The 16619-nt window shown below is 40.4% G+C and overlaps 1 protein-coding gene across 1 annotated transcript in view; it reads left to right on the forward strand.

Moving 5' to 3' along the window:
* Positions 1 to 16619, forward strand: part of HCN1 (hyperpolarization activated cyclic nucleotide gated potassium channel 1) — a 406279-nt gene that overhangs the window by 324399 nt on the left and 65261 nt on the right. The window contains exon 5 of the mRNA XM_057743764.1: positions 3608 to 3754. Coding sequence (XP_057599747.1) covers positions 3608 to 3754 — 147 coding nt within the window. The remainder of the gene's footprint in view (positions 1 to 3607; positions 3755 to 16619) is intronic.

Below are 16619 nucleotides of genomic sequence, written 5' to 3' on the forward strand. Positions count from 1 at the left end.
TAGATACCTTCTTCAAAGATTTGTTTATTTTTATTTCTTCACATCACATGGTGATATTTTTCTTCATTCTTGCAAGTCTCATTGTGTGAGGGAAACAGATGAAAATAAAGAGCTTTTCAGTAAGTGTTGTGTCCTCAGATAATTCCCAAGTTCACAGATCATGGTGCAATAGGATATACTCCTTTTGAGTGGCCCCTCCCCTTTGAAACTTTATCCTTCTTTGGATTTTGCTAATCAGGCTTTTCTGGTTGTGCTCTTACATCTTGCTGGCTCATGTGAGCTCCCTTAACTTGCTCAGACTCCGTGACTCAACTGCTTTTAAAATATAGGTTCTACTTTTTGTCTTTTTATGTCTTCGTTTGACGCATCCTTAGTGATCCCTTAGTCATGGCCTGTGCGGATGTTTTCTCTTCTTCGTGTCTGACCTACATACAAGCGTTAGGAGGTGCCGTGAGCATCCTAAGCTTCACTTGTCAGAAACTGAATTTCTTTTCTTTCCTCTGCTCTCCCGCACATGTACTTCCTTACATCCTCAAGAGAACACGGCACTTGGCATATAGAAGTGGTTCTGATATTTTAGTGTATGCAGGACCTGTGAAAACAAAAACTTCTAGACTTTCTAATTCAGAGTTTCTGATTCAGTAGGTCTGGGGTGGAGACTGCGCATGTGAATTTCTGACCAGTTCCCAGGTTATACTGATGGTTTGGCAACCACTCCTTGAGGGCGGTTGGTACACAGCAGTCAATTAGTACTTGTTAGATCAGTTATTACTGTGAGTAAATGAATGTTTTAAATACAATATATTTTAAAGTCAAACTGAACTCAGTAAATGACAAGAAATATTCACAGGACTTTCGTCTGAAGGAACAAGGAGAATCATTTGGTATAATACCCTCTTAACTGTAGATCAGTAAACTGAAATCTAAAGGGATTAAGTGGTTTCTGTGAGGAAAAATAGCTAGACGCAACCAATCCTGACTTTCCATGAAAACTAAATAACGTTGTAGGTCACATTTGTATTTAGCTAATCAAGCATTAGTTTTCCAATTCCAGAGATACACACAGAGTAGATTATTTTTTTCTCTAGATGAGTATACTTTTGCACACAGGCACAGATTTCCCCAAAAATGATTAAAATGCTGCTGAGTTTTAACGCTGCTTCCCATGCTCCTGAGATGTATGCAAAAAAGGGAGACCTCTAGAGCTCAGCATGCCGGTTAAGGTTAAAGATTCTCACCACCCCAGGCAGTGTCTGGGCAAGCACTCTGTTGGGAAAAGTGAGCAGAGGTTACTTGACACCTTCTGGCTTTGAAAATCATTGAATCCTTTATTTGGCCAGAACTGAAAGGACCTTCATCAATGCCGTACATGTCCAAACTCTGACAGCCCTATTGTCTGAAGTTGTTTTATTGTTTTCCCACGTTCGGACAGGGCTCCCCGGACTCCACAGGTTATGCTCATATGAGGCTTCCGTTTAAAGGCAAAGGACACTGTGCTGCAGAGAAAGAGGATGCCGACAGACATCAGAGGCCTGAGGGCCTTTCCCCAGCACTCTCCTTTCCTGTGCGCTCCATCTCTGGGCCTCTGGAGCACATGGTCACTGGCGTGAGCCCCCCAGATCTGTGCAAGGAGCCTTGGCTTGAGGAGAGCTCACCAGCAAAGCCCTCAGCAGCTGTTTAGTCCATCCAAGCTAGTCAAACCAAGCAGGCTAGTTGCAAGTCATGAGTGCAGAAGTTAGCCTTGTGGGTCTCCAGCAGTTTCAGAACCTAAACAGTACATCAGATATCCCACTGCCATCCTCTTGGCTAAGAGTAAAAATCAGATACACAGATGTCTCTAAAAATAAAGTTAGAGCTTTTCCAGTTCAGCTGCAAATCAACTTTATCCTACACAGCAATCTTGTAGAAGAGGCCACTGAAGCTTCTTTCCTTTGGACCAACCTCATGAGGGGTCAAGCAGGCTGAATCCCAGGTCTCTAGCTAGGGGTGGGCTACCGAAGTTAGGTAGGCGTACAGATTCTGGCTTCTTCAGGAAAAATTAATCCAGTCCTTCTCAAGTACATACTAGAAGCCACTTACACACAATGACAGTGACAGCATTGGTGCCTAAATTCAGAATGCCTAAATCATAATCACGTTGCTTCAGAGAGATATATATGTAGGCCTGCAGGCTTTAAATACTTCAGGGAACAGTCGGGTGACCAAATAAAGGAATCTCATGACAGAGTTGTATTTCCTTTGAGAATACTAATCTCTAAAAGGGAAAGTCCAAAAATATGAGTGCTATGCGTAAGGAAAGTACATTAAAAGAATTTGAAGAAATACAATGATTTGCTGTTTCCCATGAGATAATATGAATTACCAAATATAATTACAGTAAAAATGGGCAAGGAGTTCCAGATCTTCCAATCTGAGCTCTATTACCTGGAAAAGATAGGGGAAAAAATTGTTTTCATAGCTATGTCCAATGTGTTGCGTTTAAGGAAAGATTTTTATTCCAATACCTTCATCCAGTTTTATTTCCTGCCTTTTTATTTGTACTCAATTTTGTCCTCTGTACAATGAAACTGATTTGGGAGGCTCTGACTAATTTTTTCGAAGTATAGCCTTCTGACCCCCTGCGTTTGAAACGTCAAGGGAGTGTTTCTCGAACAGAAACGTGTACGAGTCGTCTGCGCGATCTTTCTTAAGGTGCAGATTCTGCACATTTTTCACAGGTCCGAGGGAAAGCCTGGAATTCTCCTCTAATAAGCTCCCGAGTAATATCCATGTTTCTGTATTCCTGTTTGATTTGCACGGATTCTTTAAGTGTGTATGTGTACGTACACGAATATATGTGTAAATGTACAAGGCAGGTACCTCCACGCAATCAACACCTGGATTTAAGAAGGCAAACCTGCGTTCCGAGAGACAGCCTCACCCCAAGTGTTACAAACAATCAGGTTTAAGTACTGCTTATTTAAATGAAATTATATGTCTAAATTAAGTTTCAGTCATAAAAGTATGTGGATCTAGACTCATTCTGATATTTTCCGGCATCCTAAATTGAAGCCTGATGCAGTCTCTTAATGTAGAGGGCATGAGTGTTGCTTGAGTGTCTATGACTTGCAAACAGCTGCCCAGCTTTCTGCCTCCAGGTTCAGTTTTCAGTTAGATCTGCTCCTTTGCTATAAGGCCTAAGACGAAACCTTTTGTGCTATCCAGTCATGAGATTCTTTCTCCAAATGAAGAGTTAAACAGCAACTTAATACTTCTTTTAGAACTCAGCTTAAAGAAAATTTTAAAAAAATAGCATCACGTTTTGTTTTCTTGCCTCATTACTGGCTTTTCTGAGGCTGCATCCAGTCCACTCTGAACTCGTTCCGTGCTTGCTCTCCGTAACATCTCAGGTCTTCATGGGAAACGTTTACTCAAACAGCCGCCTTCTACAGTGTGTGACACAGAGCGGGCACATTACAACCTAGTACGTCAGTCCTTCCCCTTAAAGGGTTTCTTCTTTTTGTTACTGTTATTCAAATGTTATTGAATATAGCACAACAGAGTAGCATCGTGAGTGTGCACACAGCCAAACCATGTTTTCTAACTTCCTTTTTTCCTTTCCTTACAGTATAAGCAAGTGGAACAGTACATGTCATTCCACAAGCTCCCAGCTGATATGCGTCAGAAGATACACGATTACTATGAACACAGATACCAAGGCAAAATCTTTGATGAGGAGAACATTCTCAGTGAACTCAACGATCCTCTGAGAGAGGTAAGATTTGTAGTCCGCCATCCCCGCAGGCGTGATCGTTGTTTACTTTCTCTTTTCCTGGGAAATCCTCAATTCCATGTGTCGACACTGCTCAAAAGAAAAATTATAACTTAATGTTAAAACATCTTTTTTTTTTTCTTTTTTGCCCTTATGTTCTCCCAGGCACTTATGTTTAAAAAAAAGACTGGAAAATTGTTCTTCTAATTAAGATTCTCAGGATACGTTCTATTTTCTGCCTCCCTAGTTACCAAAATCCCTTCTTGTGTCCTTGTTGCCCATATCGTCCCAGTCTCCCACTCTCTCATCTCATGCTCACCAAACTGCTTCATTAACTTCTTTTTGACTTCTGTTTTCCTCCTGTCTTCATTGTCCTTGTTTATCTCCTGGACCCTGATCACAGCTGACCTGACCCCTTGTGAGTAATTCATTTCCTGTTACCTCATGAAAACACTTGGCAACATGCATAACCACCTCTTTGCCTTGCATCTCCTTTGCATCCCTTCCCAGATGCCTGCCCTCTGCCCCCTAGAATGTGCAGGTCCCCCTAGATCCAAAGAACATTCTCTTGATTGTTTCTCACACTGTTTTTCTCTTTCCCTTTCTTTTACTACCAACCTTCTCGAAAGATTATAATTATTGCATTGTGGTTCAATCTCCACTTCTTTACCAAAATTATTCCCTTGAAAATTATCAGTGAACATTTAATCATCTAATCGTCTGTCTTTGAGCCATTGGTGGTTCTTTTACACTCGTAATAAAACACATATCCTGAATCTCTTTGGGGAGCTTCTTCAACACTAAACCATTACTGAGCCACTGGCCTTTCATTTTGCATTTCTGAATTTATTCTCTTATTTATTTCATCTCACTCCGCAGTTCTGTAAATTTGAGCTCCAAGTTCTTGCCATAACCTGTTTTCTTAACAACATAGTATCCCCTTGCCGTGTGTGTGTGTGTGTGTGTGTGTGTGTGTGTAGTAAGCTGGGTCTACCTTACTCTCTTCCACCACTAACCCATGTAGCCTTTGAAGTCTCTCTCTCGCTAAATGTTTTATTTTTTCGAGTCATTTGGAATGTAACATTTTTGTCTTTTTTTTTTTTTATCTTTCTCTGCTCTGCACATCCAGTCAATTAGCAAATGCTATCCATTCACTGTGACGATACACCTTACACCTGTGCCCTTGTCTCCTTTCCCAAGGCCATTACCCCACCCTTAATCCTCTCATGTGGGCTATTTGTACTGTCCCCTTAGTTTGCCTTCCAACCTTTGGTCTGTTTCTCTAACTACCATTTAAAGCAGCGATGCCAGATGAATCTTCTTTTATGTCTGTGAGCTAGTCATGTCTCTGCTCAGAAATGTTCCGTCTTTACATTACAAATGCCATCAACTATAGCCCCCTTAGGCTTGTGTTCTAGCCCTCCGATGCTCTGATCCTGGCTAAATTTCCAGCTTTATTTTTCTCTGTTGCTCTACCCGTTCCAAAGTGGCCTATAATCAAATTGTGCAACAATGTTTTGCAAAACTCAATTTTAATTTCCCAACTCACATCATATGTTTTCCAGGTGTGTTTCTCATCTGTTGGCAAATATAGTAAATGGTATTTTTTTATTTCTAGCTCCCCCGATTGTCCAGACGAAATCTAGTCTCTCTTTCCCCCACCCCCAGTGCACTGAGTCCATCATGCTTGTGTGCTACTTTCCATTTTGTCTCTTACCGTGATTTTTCCACATTAGTTTCCTCCACTTTTGTCTTGAAAGTCCCTTAAGAGCAAAGGCTGTTTAGTCTATATTTTACATTTTCTTGCTACTGCATGTAGCATGTATTAAATACTCAATAAATATTTCTATTTCAACTAACATCTTTACCATTTATAACCGTCCCTAAGTATCTGCAGCCATTCACAGTTAATAGTATTTTGTGAAGCCCTAAGACATCAGTTAAGACTTTTGGAAACAGAAGTAGCTAAATATCTGCTATTGATTTGCTTATTTTCTCTACAGAGCCCTCAGCCATATAGAAGTGTGCAAATATTTTTGCTTGGAGAAGTAGATTAAAGCTTTGTATTTTTTAAAAAGTAATACAGCATTTTTTAAGAAATCTATCAATATGCTTTGCTTTATCTCTCTATAGAATTACAGAATTTATTTTAAATCCAAATCCCTTTTACTAACAAGCAGAAGTTCAGGGCACCAGAACCAGATTGGGTTTTGAAGGGCCTGGCGGGATTCAAAGGCAGGGTAGGACAGCCCGTAGCATGGAGACAAAGGTAATCGAAGAGACAGTGTCAGGAATTAAGATGGAATCAGATGGGCAGGAAGATACAATAAAACTAAGGATTTATGTGAAAAAAGCAGAAAAGTAAGGATTCCAGCATAAAACGTCATTGAGGGAAAACAGAAAGCCAGCAGAAAAAGTGAGCATAAAAATGAACGCTCAGAAGCTGCGTGATTATATGGGAAGCATCCCTCGATGCTAACAATGCTTCATGTGATGTAAAATCAGGGTAACAAGAGATATTTTGTGATCATGTATGTTATGAACTGCTTTTTCTTGCCACACTTTGATTGACTCTGATCTTCCGTGGAAAAAATCCACTTTTCATTTGTATCCCCTTAAAGCCTTCCATACACATACCTCCAGTTTCCTCAGTTCCTACAACTATTCTGTCATTCAATTAGAACAGTTTTTTTTCCTTATATTTTTAAATGCCATAGTTCAGGGTCTCAGCATCTTTCACCTCAGTTTCTGAAGTGCACTCATCACTTTTCTCCCTGCCTTTAATCACAGTTACCTCAAATGCATCCCGTCTCACGGCTACCATACTGATAGATGTACAACACACGTCTGACGTTCCTTTCTTCTTAGACTCTAACCGTGACCTCTTACCCCTTCAAGAAGAAGTTCATGCTGCTTGACGGGGTCTCCCTCCGTCTCCATTTCTTTACATTCGTGCTTCAACAGAAAACTGTTGATGATTTCCTGGGGGTGGGGGAGAAATGTTGCTGATCGCCTCTTTTCCTTTCTTCATGCTACCCTCTCTATCTTCAATCCTCTCTACCCAGCTTACCTTCAGCTTTCCATCAAACGGTCTTACCAGGCGTGACCGTCTTCGTGGATTTTCCCTGACCATTCTCTATCACTGTATTTTCATTTGTCGGCTTACTGGTTTGTCTCTTTCAAGACGATGAGCTCTTGAGAACAGAGACCATGCCTTAATACCTTTGTATCTTTAATGACTCGTACTTGATAGGAGCTCATTAACTATTTATTAGGTGAATGGTCTTTAACAGAATTATGAGTGAAAAACAGGGTGAGAATCATGGCTACTTAATAAAATTAGAGATCTTAGAAGCATGAAATGCGCAAACACTTAACACCTTAAAAAGGTGAAGACTGTGTTCTCCGTTTGTTCATCTGTTTGAACCTGGTGTACCCCAAAAAAAATAAAAAATAAAAAAAAATTAAAAAAAAAAAAGACTTTAGAGACATAGGAAGAGTAGAAGAGGAAAGTAAGCAAAGACGTTGGCTGAGAGATAACAGAAGTCATTATTCAAAATGAAACCTGGATTTTAAAAAGCCAGACATGTTTCATGAAGAGAAGTTCAGTGAGAACAGTGGGAGGTATGTCTTGTTCTCTATTAAATTGGAGTATTGTGTACCTGCTATGTTCAGGTCATGGGGGTAGATCATAGGAAATATTTTAAAAGTAGTAAAATACATGAAACTAGGATACTTAGAAAAGGGAAGCTGGGTGATTTGATGTGTATTTTTTTTTTATTTTATTTATTGGCTTCATTGCTGCACACGGGCTTTCCCTAGTTGCTGAGAGCAGGGGCTGCTCTTCATTGTGGTGCACAGGCTCCTCTTTATAGTGGCTTCTCTTGTTGTGGAGCACAGGCTCTAGGTGCGTGGGCTTCAACAGTTGCAGCACATGGGCTCAGTAGTTGTGGCTCACGGGCTCTAGAGCACAGGCTCAATAGTTGTGGCACACGGGCTTAGTTGCTCCGCAGCATGTGGGATCTTCCCAGGGCAGGGCTCGAATCCGTGTCCCCTGCATTGGCAGGTGGATTCTTTACCACTGCGCCACCTAGGAAGTCCCTGATGTGTATTTTATAATAAAAGGTGAAACTATAAGGTGTGCGTTGTGTGCACGTGCACACACCACACGTAACTGTTAATCGTGTGCTCAGGTCTGAGCCAGCAGCCATCTCACCGTCTCACAACACTTGTAACTTAAAATGCTTCATTGCCCAGAAGGCTCATTTTTATGAAAGCATTTTGCGTAATTTGAGATGCTAATATATATTTAAGAGCAGTGATTTCTGATAACACAGTCTGCGTACTCAGGAATGTACAAAAGCGAAGCGCAGGTCAAATTTTAGATTTTAAAAAACTTATACAAAAGACCCATTGCTTGAAAATACAGAAAGTAAAATGCAGTGCTTATGAATGTGAAAATTATTCCTTGCTCATAATCAATTAAATATATATTTTGTTATATCCAGTTTATTCCCGAGCCTTTTTTTTAGTGTATTTGAGTATTTTTTAAAGCATTAGTGCGCAATGTAGTCTTTTTTTTAATTAATTAATTTTTTTTTACTTATTGGCTGTGTTGGGTCTTCGTTGCTGCATGTGGGCTTACTGTAGTTGTGGAGAGCGGGGGCTACTCTTCATTGTGGTGTGTGGGCTTCTTATTGTGGGGGCGTCTCTTGTTGCCGAGCATGGGTTCTAGGTGCGAAGGCTTCAGTAGTTGTGGCACATGGGCTCCATAGTTGCGGCTTGCGGGCTCTAGAGAGCAGGCTCAGTAGTTGTGGCACACACTGGCTTAGTTGGTTCGCGGCATGTGGGATCTTCCCGGTTTAGGTCTCAGACCCATGTCACATGCCTTGGCAGGTGGATTCTTAACCATTGCACCACCAGGGAAGCCCTGAATTTTTGTTTGTTTGTTTGTTTTAGCCCTGAATATTTTTACATATGAAGAATCTCTAAGATGTAAAATGGCAGGAAGAGTTTCATTTGTGTGACTTCTGAAAGCTCTTACCAAAAACTCTTTATCATACATATGCACATTAATTCAGCTAGTAGATATTTTGAAAACACTACTTTATTGAAAGCATTTCTGTGCAGAAATAAGGTGACATATTTTTCATACATTAGAGACAATTTGCTGAAATGCCTTCAACAAATACCTGACTCAGTCTTATTGTTCAGGTCTCAGTACGAATGTTACCTGCTCAGTGGGGCCTTCCATGATAAGTTCATCTAAATTAATTTCCTTGCAGTCATTCTCCATCACGTCAGCCTTGTTGTGTACACGTCACTCTGTTGCCTTGTTGTCTCTTTTTATTTATTTGTGAATTGTCTGTTCTGCTTTAGGAATTCAGGATCCAAGAATGCAAGGACTTTGTCCTTCTTGATTTCCACCATAGCTCCAGCCCCGAGATCGTACATAGTTATTAACGGTTTGTTGGATAAATGAACAAAGGCAGATTCTTAGAGCTTGGAAAGAGCATTTTGTAGACACAGTAGGGATGCTGGCATGGAAAAGAAAAGTAATGCCCAGAACTGTGAAGTGCTGCAGCCACCTAACTTTCTTGGTATCACCTTAGATGATACTCCGGAGAGTATGGATTCTAATGTATAACTAAAGGATGCTGGCATCTTTACATTCCTCTGTGATTTTGTTTTGATATATACACTAGAAGCCAGAAGGTTCTATCTTGCATGTGGTTATTTTTATTTTCTCTCTAAGTTTCTCAAGGTTTATGCACATTAGTGATTTATTGCAAAGTAAACCTGAGGAGTAGGGGGATATTCCAATAGAGTTTTATCCAGTCTCTATAATAATTTCTATGGGATAGACAGAGAATAAATACTATTTTTCTTACATTGCTATACCAGGTGTGCCTAGAGTATTGTCAGTGGCTTGCACAAAAGTTGCTGGGTTCCTTGTCCACACCTAAGTAGTGAGCCACCTCAAGGTGTAGAAGATTCAGAGTGGCAGGTAAATCCATCTGTGTGTTCTGCGTCCTCTGGCTAGACTGTGTGACCTGAGCACTGGCCCCCCGCCATTGTCAGCTTTCTGAGACGTGTTCATAAAATCATCCTAAAAAATTATCTTCATTTTACTGTGAACTAATATGCGTGGACCAGAGAGGAAAGGAACAAGTACCGTTTCCTGAGAAAAATACTTATGATGGTACTCAGAAACATGGGATTTTAAACTAGAGCCACTCTTGGGTAATGCCTTCATTATCTAGACTGTATGATCTTCACTCACTAGTTGCTCTGTGGCTGTGTCTAAGTAAAATTCTGAGTCTGTGCAAAGATGGACGTCAGTCTCTCTAGAAACCTCCTCTCCCTCCCCGTCGTGACCTGTCCTGGCTTTCCCTCCTTTTCTTCTCCTTCCATCCACTGAAAATATGCGCTGGTTTTCGCCTGACGGCTCAGAAATCTCAGCCTCATTGGTCTGAGGAGCTCAGGTCAGCCTTGTGACATCCTCGTTGCCATGAGTAGTCGTGTGCATACTTTCAAGTCCCGAGGGAACACCTGCTCTGGGGGAGCTGTGCAGCAGCGTGGCTGAGACCGTGGCCCTGGTTCCACCAACCTCGTTTTCTTTCACGTTTTTATTTTATGTTGGAGTGCAATCAACTTACAGTGTTATGTTAGCTCCAGGTATATGGCAAAGTGGTTTAGTTATACATATATACATACTGTATCGGTTCTTTTTCGGATTCTTTTCCCATGTAGGTTATTACAGAGTGTTGAGTAGAGTCCCCTGTGCTGTGCAGCAGGTCCTTGTTGATTGTCTGTTTTACACACAGTAATGTGTATATGTCAACCCCAGACTCCTATCCCTCTCCCCTGTTGCCCTTTGGTAACCAGAAGTTTATTTTGTATGTCTGTGTATATATTTCTGTTTTATAAGTAAGGTCATTTCTATCCTTTTTTCTAGACTCCACATTTAAGCAGCATCATATAGTATTTGTCTTTGTCTGCTGACTTCACTTAGTACGATCATCTCTGGGTCCGTGCACGCTGCTGCAGGTGGCGTTATCTCATTCTTTTCAATGGCTGAGGAATATTCCAGCGTATATATGTGCCACATCTTCTTTATCCATTCCTCTGTTGATGGACATTTAGGTGGCTTCCGTGTCCTGCCTGTTGTATGCAGTGCTGCCGTGAACATTGGGGTGCATGTATCTTTTTGAAGTATGGTTTTCTCTGGATACATGCCCAAGAGTGGGATGGCTGGGTCACATGGTGGCTCTGTTTTTAGTTTTTAGGGTACCTCCATGCTGTTCTCCATCGTGCCGCTAGCCTCATTTAAATGCAGCTGCACAACTTAGTGTCTGCACAGCTTTGGGCTGTTTCATGATTTGTGCATATTTCACTTTCCTCACCTTTAAATATGAACAATTGTGATACGTACCTCGCAGAGTTGTTTTAAAATTAAATGAGAAAAAAAAAGTAAACGTTTGAAAAGTGCCTGGCGCATAGGAAGTACACGGTAAGGTTTGACTCCCGGCATCGCTGTAGTCCAGTGAAGAACAGAACATGGTCACAGCCCCCATGCTCTTACAACGCGGTGGGAGACAGAGACTCACGCCGGCAGCTGTAACGGTGTGTAAGGCGTGCAGAGGGTATTAGACCAGACAGCAGAGGGGCAGCAAGTCCAGCCTGATCATACGTCTCATGTCGTTGGGAATGTATTGAATCTGATAATAAGCCCTTCCTCCATTGTAATAGCCAGACTTCTGGAGACAGTGTCTTAGGATCAAAACTTGGCATTGAAATGTTAGGATGAGAGACTGATGACTCTTTAATAAAAGCAGGGTTATATTCAAAACTAAAAACTAATTAGAAAAATTCAGTGAGCACCCCCTCTGCTTACGAGAGCCTTCTGGAATGTGTACAAAGTAAGCAGGTCTGTTTTTATCATGATCAGATTTAGGCTGATGCGATTAGAGCAAAATGCAAACTTAACAGTCGAGAAAGAGGTTAATGCCCTTCTAAGTCTGTCTCCAAAGTTCAGAACTGATCTATTTTTAAACAATGGCGTGTTGAAGAGCCGTGGGCTGAAAATAGGTACAGATCATGTGTCCCAGTAGAATATAGGGCGTCAGTATATTTCATTTTCACAGAACATGCATCCGGCTGAGAGTATAATACAGTCCGTCTGACCTTTCATTTATGGAATAGACTGTTAGGGAAGAAATCATAATTTGCATGCATATTTATTTAGTGCAATTCTAAATAATTTTTTAAAGTACATACTTGCTGGTTTTTTAAATGTCTTCTAAAAATGTCTTTAGTTCAGATTATTAAAATAGGCTAGAATCATAGTATTGCACAGCTATACAGGCATCTTACAAATCATCATATACTCATGGAAGAGGCGCAGTGACCAAAGGCTAGAAAATTTATGTAAGTGGCCTGATCTTGGTCACATTACTGAGCAAAGAAATTGGGCCTTCTTCTCTCTTTTGGCCTTGAGCTTTCCCCCTGCATCCCTTGTTTCTAGAAAACAAACAGACGAAAAAACATTTATTGATTTCTTAATGTGTACAAGACATTGATTCAGGTGTGGGAAGGTAAATTATAAATGTGGTTTCCAGTCTCACAGTGCTTACTGTGTTTGTAGAGACAAGATGGAAATACCTGAAAAGAACTATGAAGAAAAAGTTAAAATACATTACTAAAAGTACAGGAAATGTAGGAAGTCACATGTGGTTAATTGCCAGAGAATCAGACATTACACACTAAAATTCAAAATGGATTAAAGACTTAAACGTGTGGACCTGAAATCATTAAACTCCTAGAAGAAAACATAGGGGAAAAGCTTCTTAACATGGGTCTTGACAATGATTTTTGGGGTATGATACCTAAAGCACAAGCAATAAAATCAAAAACAAATAAGTGGGACTGCATCAAACTTAAAAAGCTTTTGCAGTATAAAAGAAATGACCAACACAACAAAAGTGCCGTGTGTGGAATGGGAGAAAAGGTTTGCAATCCACACATCTGATAAAAGGTAACATTCAAAACGTATAAGCAACTCACATCACTCAATAGCAAGAACACAAATAGTCCAATTAAAAAATGGGCAAAGGACCTGAATAGACATTTTTTTCCCCAAAAAAGACATTCACATGGCCAGCAGGTATATGGAAGGGTGCTCAATTCAACTGATCATTAGAGAAATGCAAATCAAAACCGTAATGAGAGAGCGCCTCACACCTGTTATCGAAGGACGGGATATAAGAAGGGCTGGGGAGAATGTGGAGGATAGGGACGCAGGGGCACTGGGAGGGGCAGGGAGAAGACAGTCTGTGTCGTTCAGCAAGAGCCCGGTTACCGGGCCTCTTCCTTGATTTTGCCTAACATTGCTTCACCGCTTCCGCCCTCACCCAGTATCTTTTTGGGTGGCAGTGTTTATTTCGAGGACTTCAAAAATTAGTCCTCTGCTAATATTGTATAATTCTACTCATGAGGCCTCTGGAGTAGGCAAATTCATAACAACAGAGAGTAAAATGGAAGTGAAGCGTTTTGCGAGAAGGGAGAAGGGGGTAGTTAGAGTTTAAAGGCTGCAGAACTTTTGTTCAGATCAATGAAAATAGGTGGAGAGAGAGAGTGGTGATGGTCATACAGCATTGTGAATATTCTTGTGAATTGTACACTTGGGAATGGTTATAACTATCAATATTGTTGTATATATTTTATAAAAGTCTAAAAAATTCTCATACAATAGCACCCACTCATATAACTCTAGTCCTGACTCTAAAGCCGTTTCTATCTGCCTGTAGCTCTTGTCCATTGAATGCCCGTGATACTTCACACTCAATACAAAAATAAAGCAAAATCCTGTTTTCGTATAGCTAATTTTTTTTTAATTTATTTCACCCCAGACTGACGAGCTGGGAAGTTGTTGCAGTGGGTGGGTTTCGTTCCACACCTCCTCAGATCGACCCTAGCCTGACCGTGTGCGTTATCCTGCTACTGCCTTACTCTCAGAGCTGCGGGGCTGCTGTGTCCTGACAGATGCTCAAAGAGGGCAGCTTCATCTTTCCTGCCGCCCTTTATCCAGCCTCACTTGCTATATTAATTTGCTGGCGCTGTTATCACAAAATACCACAGTGGCTTAAACAACAGACGTTTATTTTTCTCATACTTCCAGGGGCCAGAAGTCCAAGGTCAGGGTGTTGACAAAGTTTGGATTCTTCTGAGGCCAAGGATTCTTTCCTTGGCTTGCGGATGGCCACCGTTCTCTTTGTGTGCCCAATTTCCTCTTTTTCTAAGGATGGCAGTCAGATTGCATCAGGGCCCACCCTAACAGCTTCATGTTAACTTCATCCCCTTTTTAAAGCTCCTGTCCCCAAATTCAGCGGAGTTAAGGCGTCAGCATATGAATTTGACATGTCACAGTTCAGCCCGTAATGCTTGTCAACGCGTGCAGTGCTCCATGGACGTCTTAACTGACACGACAGACAAAGGAGTGTTTAGTGCATCTTAGAATGCCTGCCTGGTTTTAGGGTGTGGCCTGGTTCCCCATGTCCTTTGCACATGTACACATACTGTTACACAGGGATTATTTCTATTGCTGACCTGTTAATGATGAAAAGGAATTGATGTGGATTCTGTTATAAAATTTCAAAGACAGGCGTTTATCAGATTCTCCACATCACCTCTGCGAATGGTCTTCTAACTCACTGTACTATCTGCTGGTCCTGTTTTCATAATACTTTTTGGTTTAGCCGTTTGATGTATTTGCTGTATTTGGTAGTCCAGATGAACCTATTTTTACCCTGTCAAGTAGGCGTCATTCGTGTTCTGCAGGTCACTCTTACACCTTGCTCACAGTTTGCAGGTCACTGAAGCTGCACTCTGCGGGTGTTTACACAAATTCTAACTGAGCTTCCAACCTGGGATTCCAAAATGGGGGAAAGACACTAAGTCTCTAATGAACACTGTCATTGTCACGATACAACTTTTTTTATAATCTTTTTTTAATTATTTTTTGAAGCCATGGCTTGTTTTTTTAAATGTATTCATTTGTTTATTTATTTACTTATTGGTTGTATTGGGTCTTCGTTGCTGTGCACAGGCTTTCTGTGGTTGCAGTGAGCAGGGGCTACTATTTGATGCGGTTTGTGGGCTTCTCAGGGCAGGGGCTTCTCTTGTTGCAGAGCACTGGCTGTAGGTGCACGGGCTTCAGCAGCTATGGCACGTGGGCTCAATAGTTGTGCCTCGAGGGCTCTAGAGCACAGGCTCAGTAGTTGTGGCACACGGGCTTAGTTGGTCCACAGCATGTGGGATCTTCCCAGACCAGGGATCAAACCCATGTCCCCTGCTTTGGCAGGCAGATTCTTAACCACTGTGCCACCAGGGAAGCCCAGTATACAATTCTTTGATTCAGATTTTTTTGGTCCGTTTCTACATCTTTTCTTTCCTGCACAATCAAATTTAAGTGAATGCTGAGAAAATTTTATGTCATCTACTGACATCCTGCATGGTACCTAACAAAGTAATATGTTCCTGTGTACTAGGAAGGCAAAACAGTGGGCATATGCTAAGACCAAATTAATTTCAAACCTCATTTGCATTCATATTGTAAAGTTTAAATGTGATTTCATATCTCAAAACCAAGTTAAATGCATGTGAGAACTGTAACTGCAGAAAACATTTAAATTTTTGAATCCATATCTCAAAATTCATCTTGTTCTGATCTATCCTTCACGAGCAGGCAGATTTCATTTAAGTCACTCAATCACAATTTTCCATTTGTATATGCAGAGATTTTAGGCTAATTACCTTTTACTCATAATTTGAAGAGACTGTGAATCTTGTAATCAATGCTATAGCTGAGTTTCAAAGTAAGAAATCACGAAAAATATTAAAATTTGTCAGTATTTCAGGCCATTGCAGACTATTTTTCTTTCTATCTCTGTTGGATTGTTCTTAATGTAACTATGATTAACACAAGATGGAATGTTGTGTGGCCATTAAAAAGAATGGCATTGAGGTCATATCTCACAATGGGAAATATTTTATGTTATAAATGTGGGGGGAAAAGAAACAAATATTAAATGTATATTATGATTACAACTATGTTAAGGTGAATAAGAGTGTATTAAAAAACTACATAAACATATTAAATTACTTTCATGAAAGTGATGAAAATATAAAGATTTTTTCTTTTATATATATTATATATATGAAATGTATATATTCATTTGGTCTTTAAAAAATTTTTAATAGTTTTTTTAAATACAAAAATTGATTAATCTTTCTTCTTTAATGAGATGGAAAACTACAATAAACTAAAATTGAGGCACCCTATATTTTTTTAATTTATATATTTATTTATTGGCTGCATTGAGTCTTCGTGGTTGCATGTGGGCTTTCTCTAGTGGAGAGCGAGGGCTGCTCTTCCTTGCGGTGCGTGCGGACTTCTCATTGCCATGGCTTCTCTTATTGTGAAGCACAGGCTTCAGTAGTTGTGGCGCACGGTTTAAGTTGCTCTGTGGCATGTGGAATCTTTCCGGACCAGGGTTCGAACCCGTGTCCCCCGCATTGGCAGGCGGATTCTTAACCACTGCACCACTAGGGAAGTCTGAGGCACACTATATTAATTCATCAATCCTCACCGACTTTAACTGCTTCAGCTTCCCAAAAATAAATATTAAAGGTAAGTATTTCTTACCTTTGAATTTTATTACATAATTTTTATATTCACATTATTTAGAAGTTATAGACTTAAACATTTTCTGTAAAAAAAGTAAGACAGATTATCCAACTAGAGAAACAGCTCATCCTAAATCCTCCCTAATGGGGACACAGAAATCAAGAGAAATGCTTTGAGTTT

This window comes from Hippopotamus amphibius, chromosome 1, assembly GCF_030028045.1.
Source record: "Hippopotamus amphibius kiboko isolate mHipAmp2 chromosome 1, mHipAmp2.hap2, whole genome shotgun sequence".
Lineage (NCBI taxonomy): Eukaryota > Metazoa > Chordata > Mammalia > Artiodactyla > Hippopotamidae > Hippopotamus > Hippopotamus amphibius.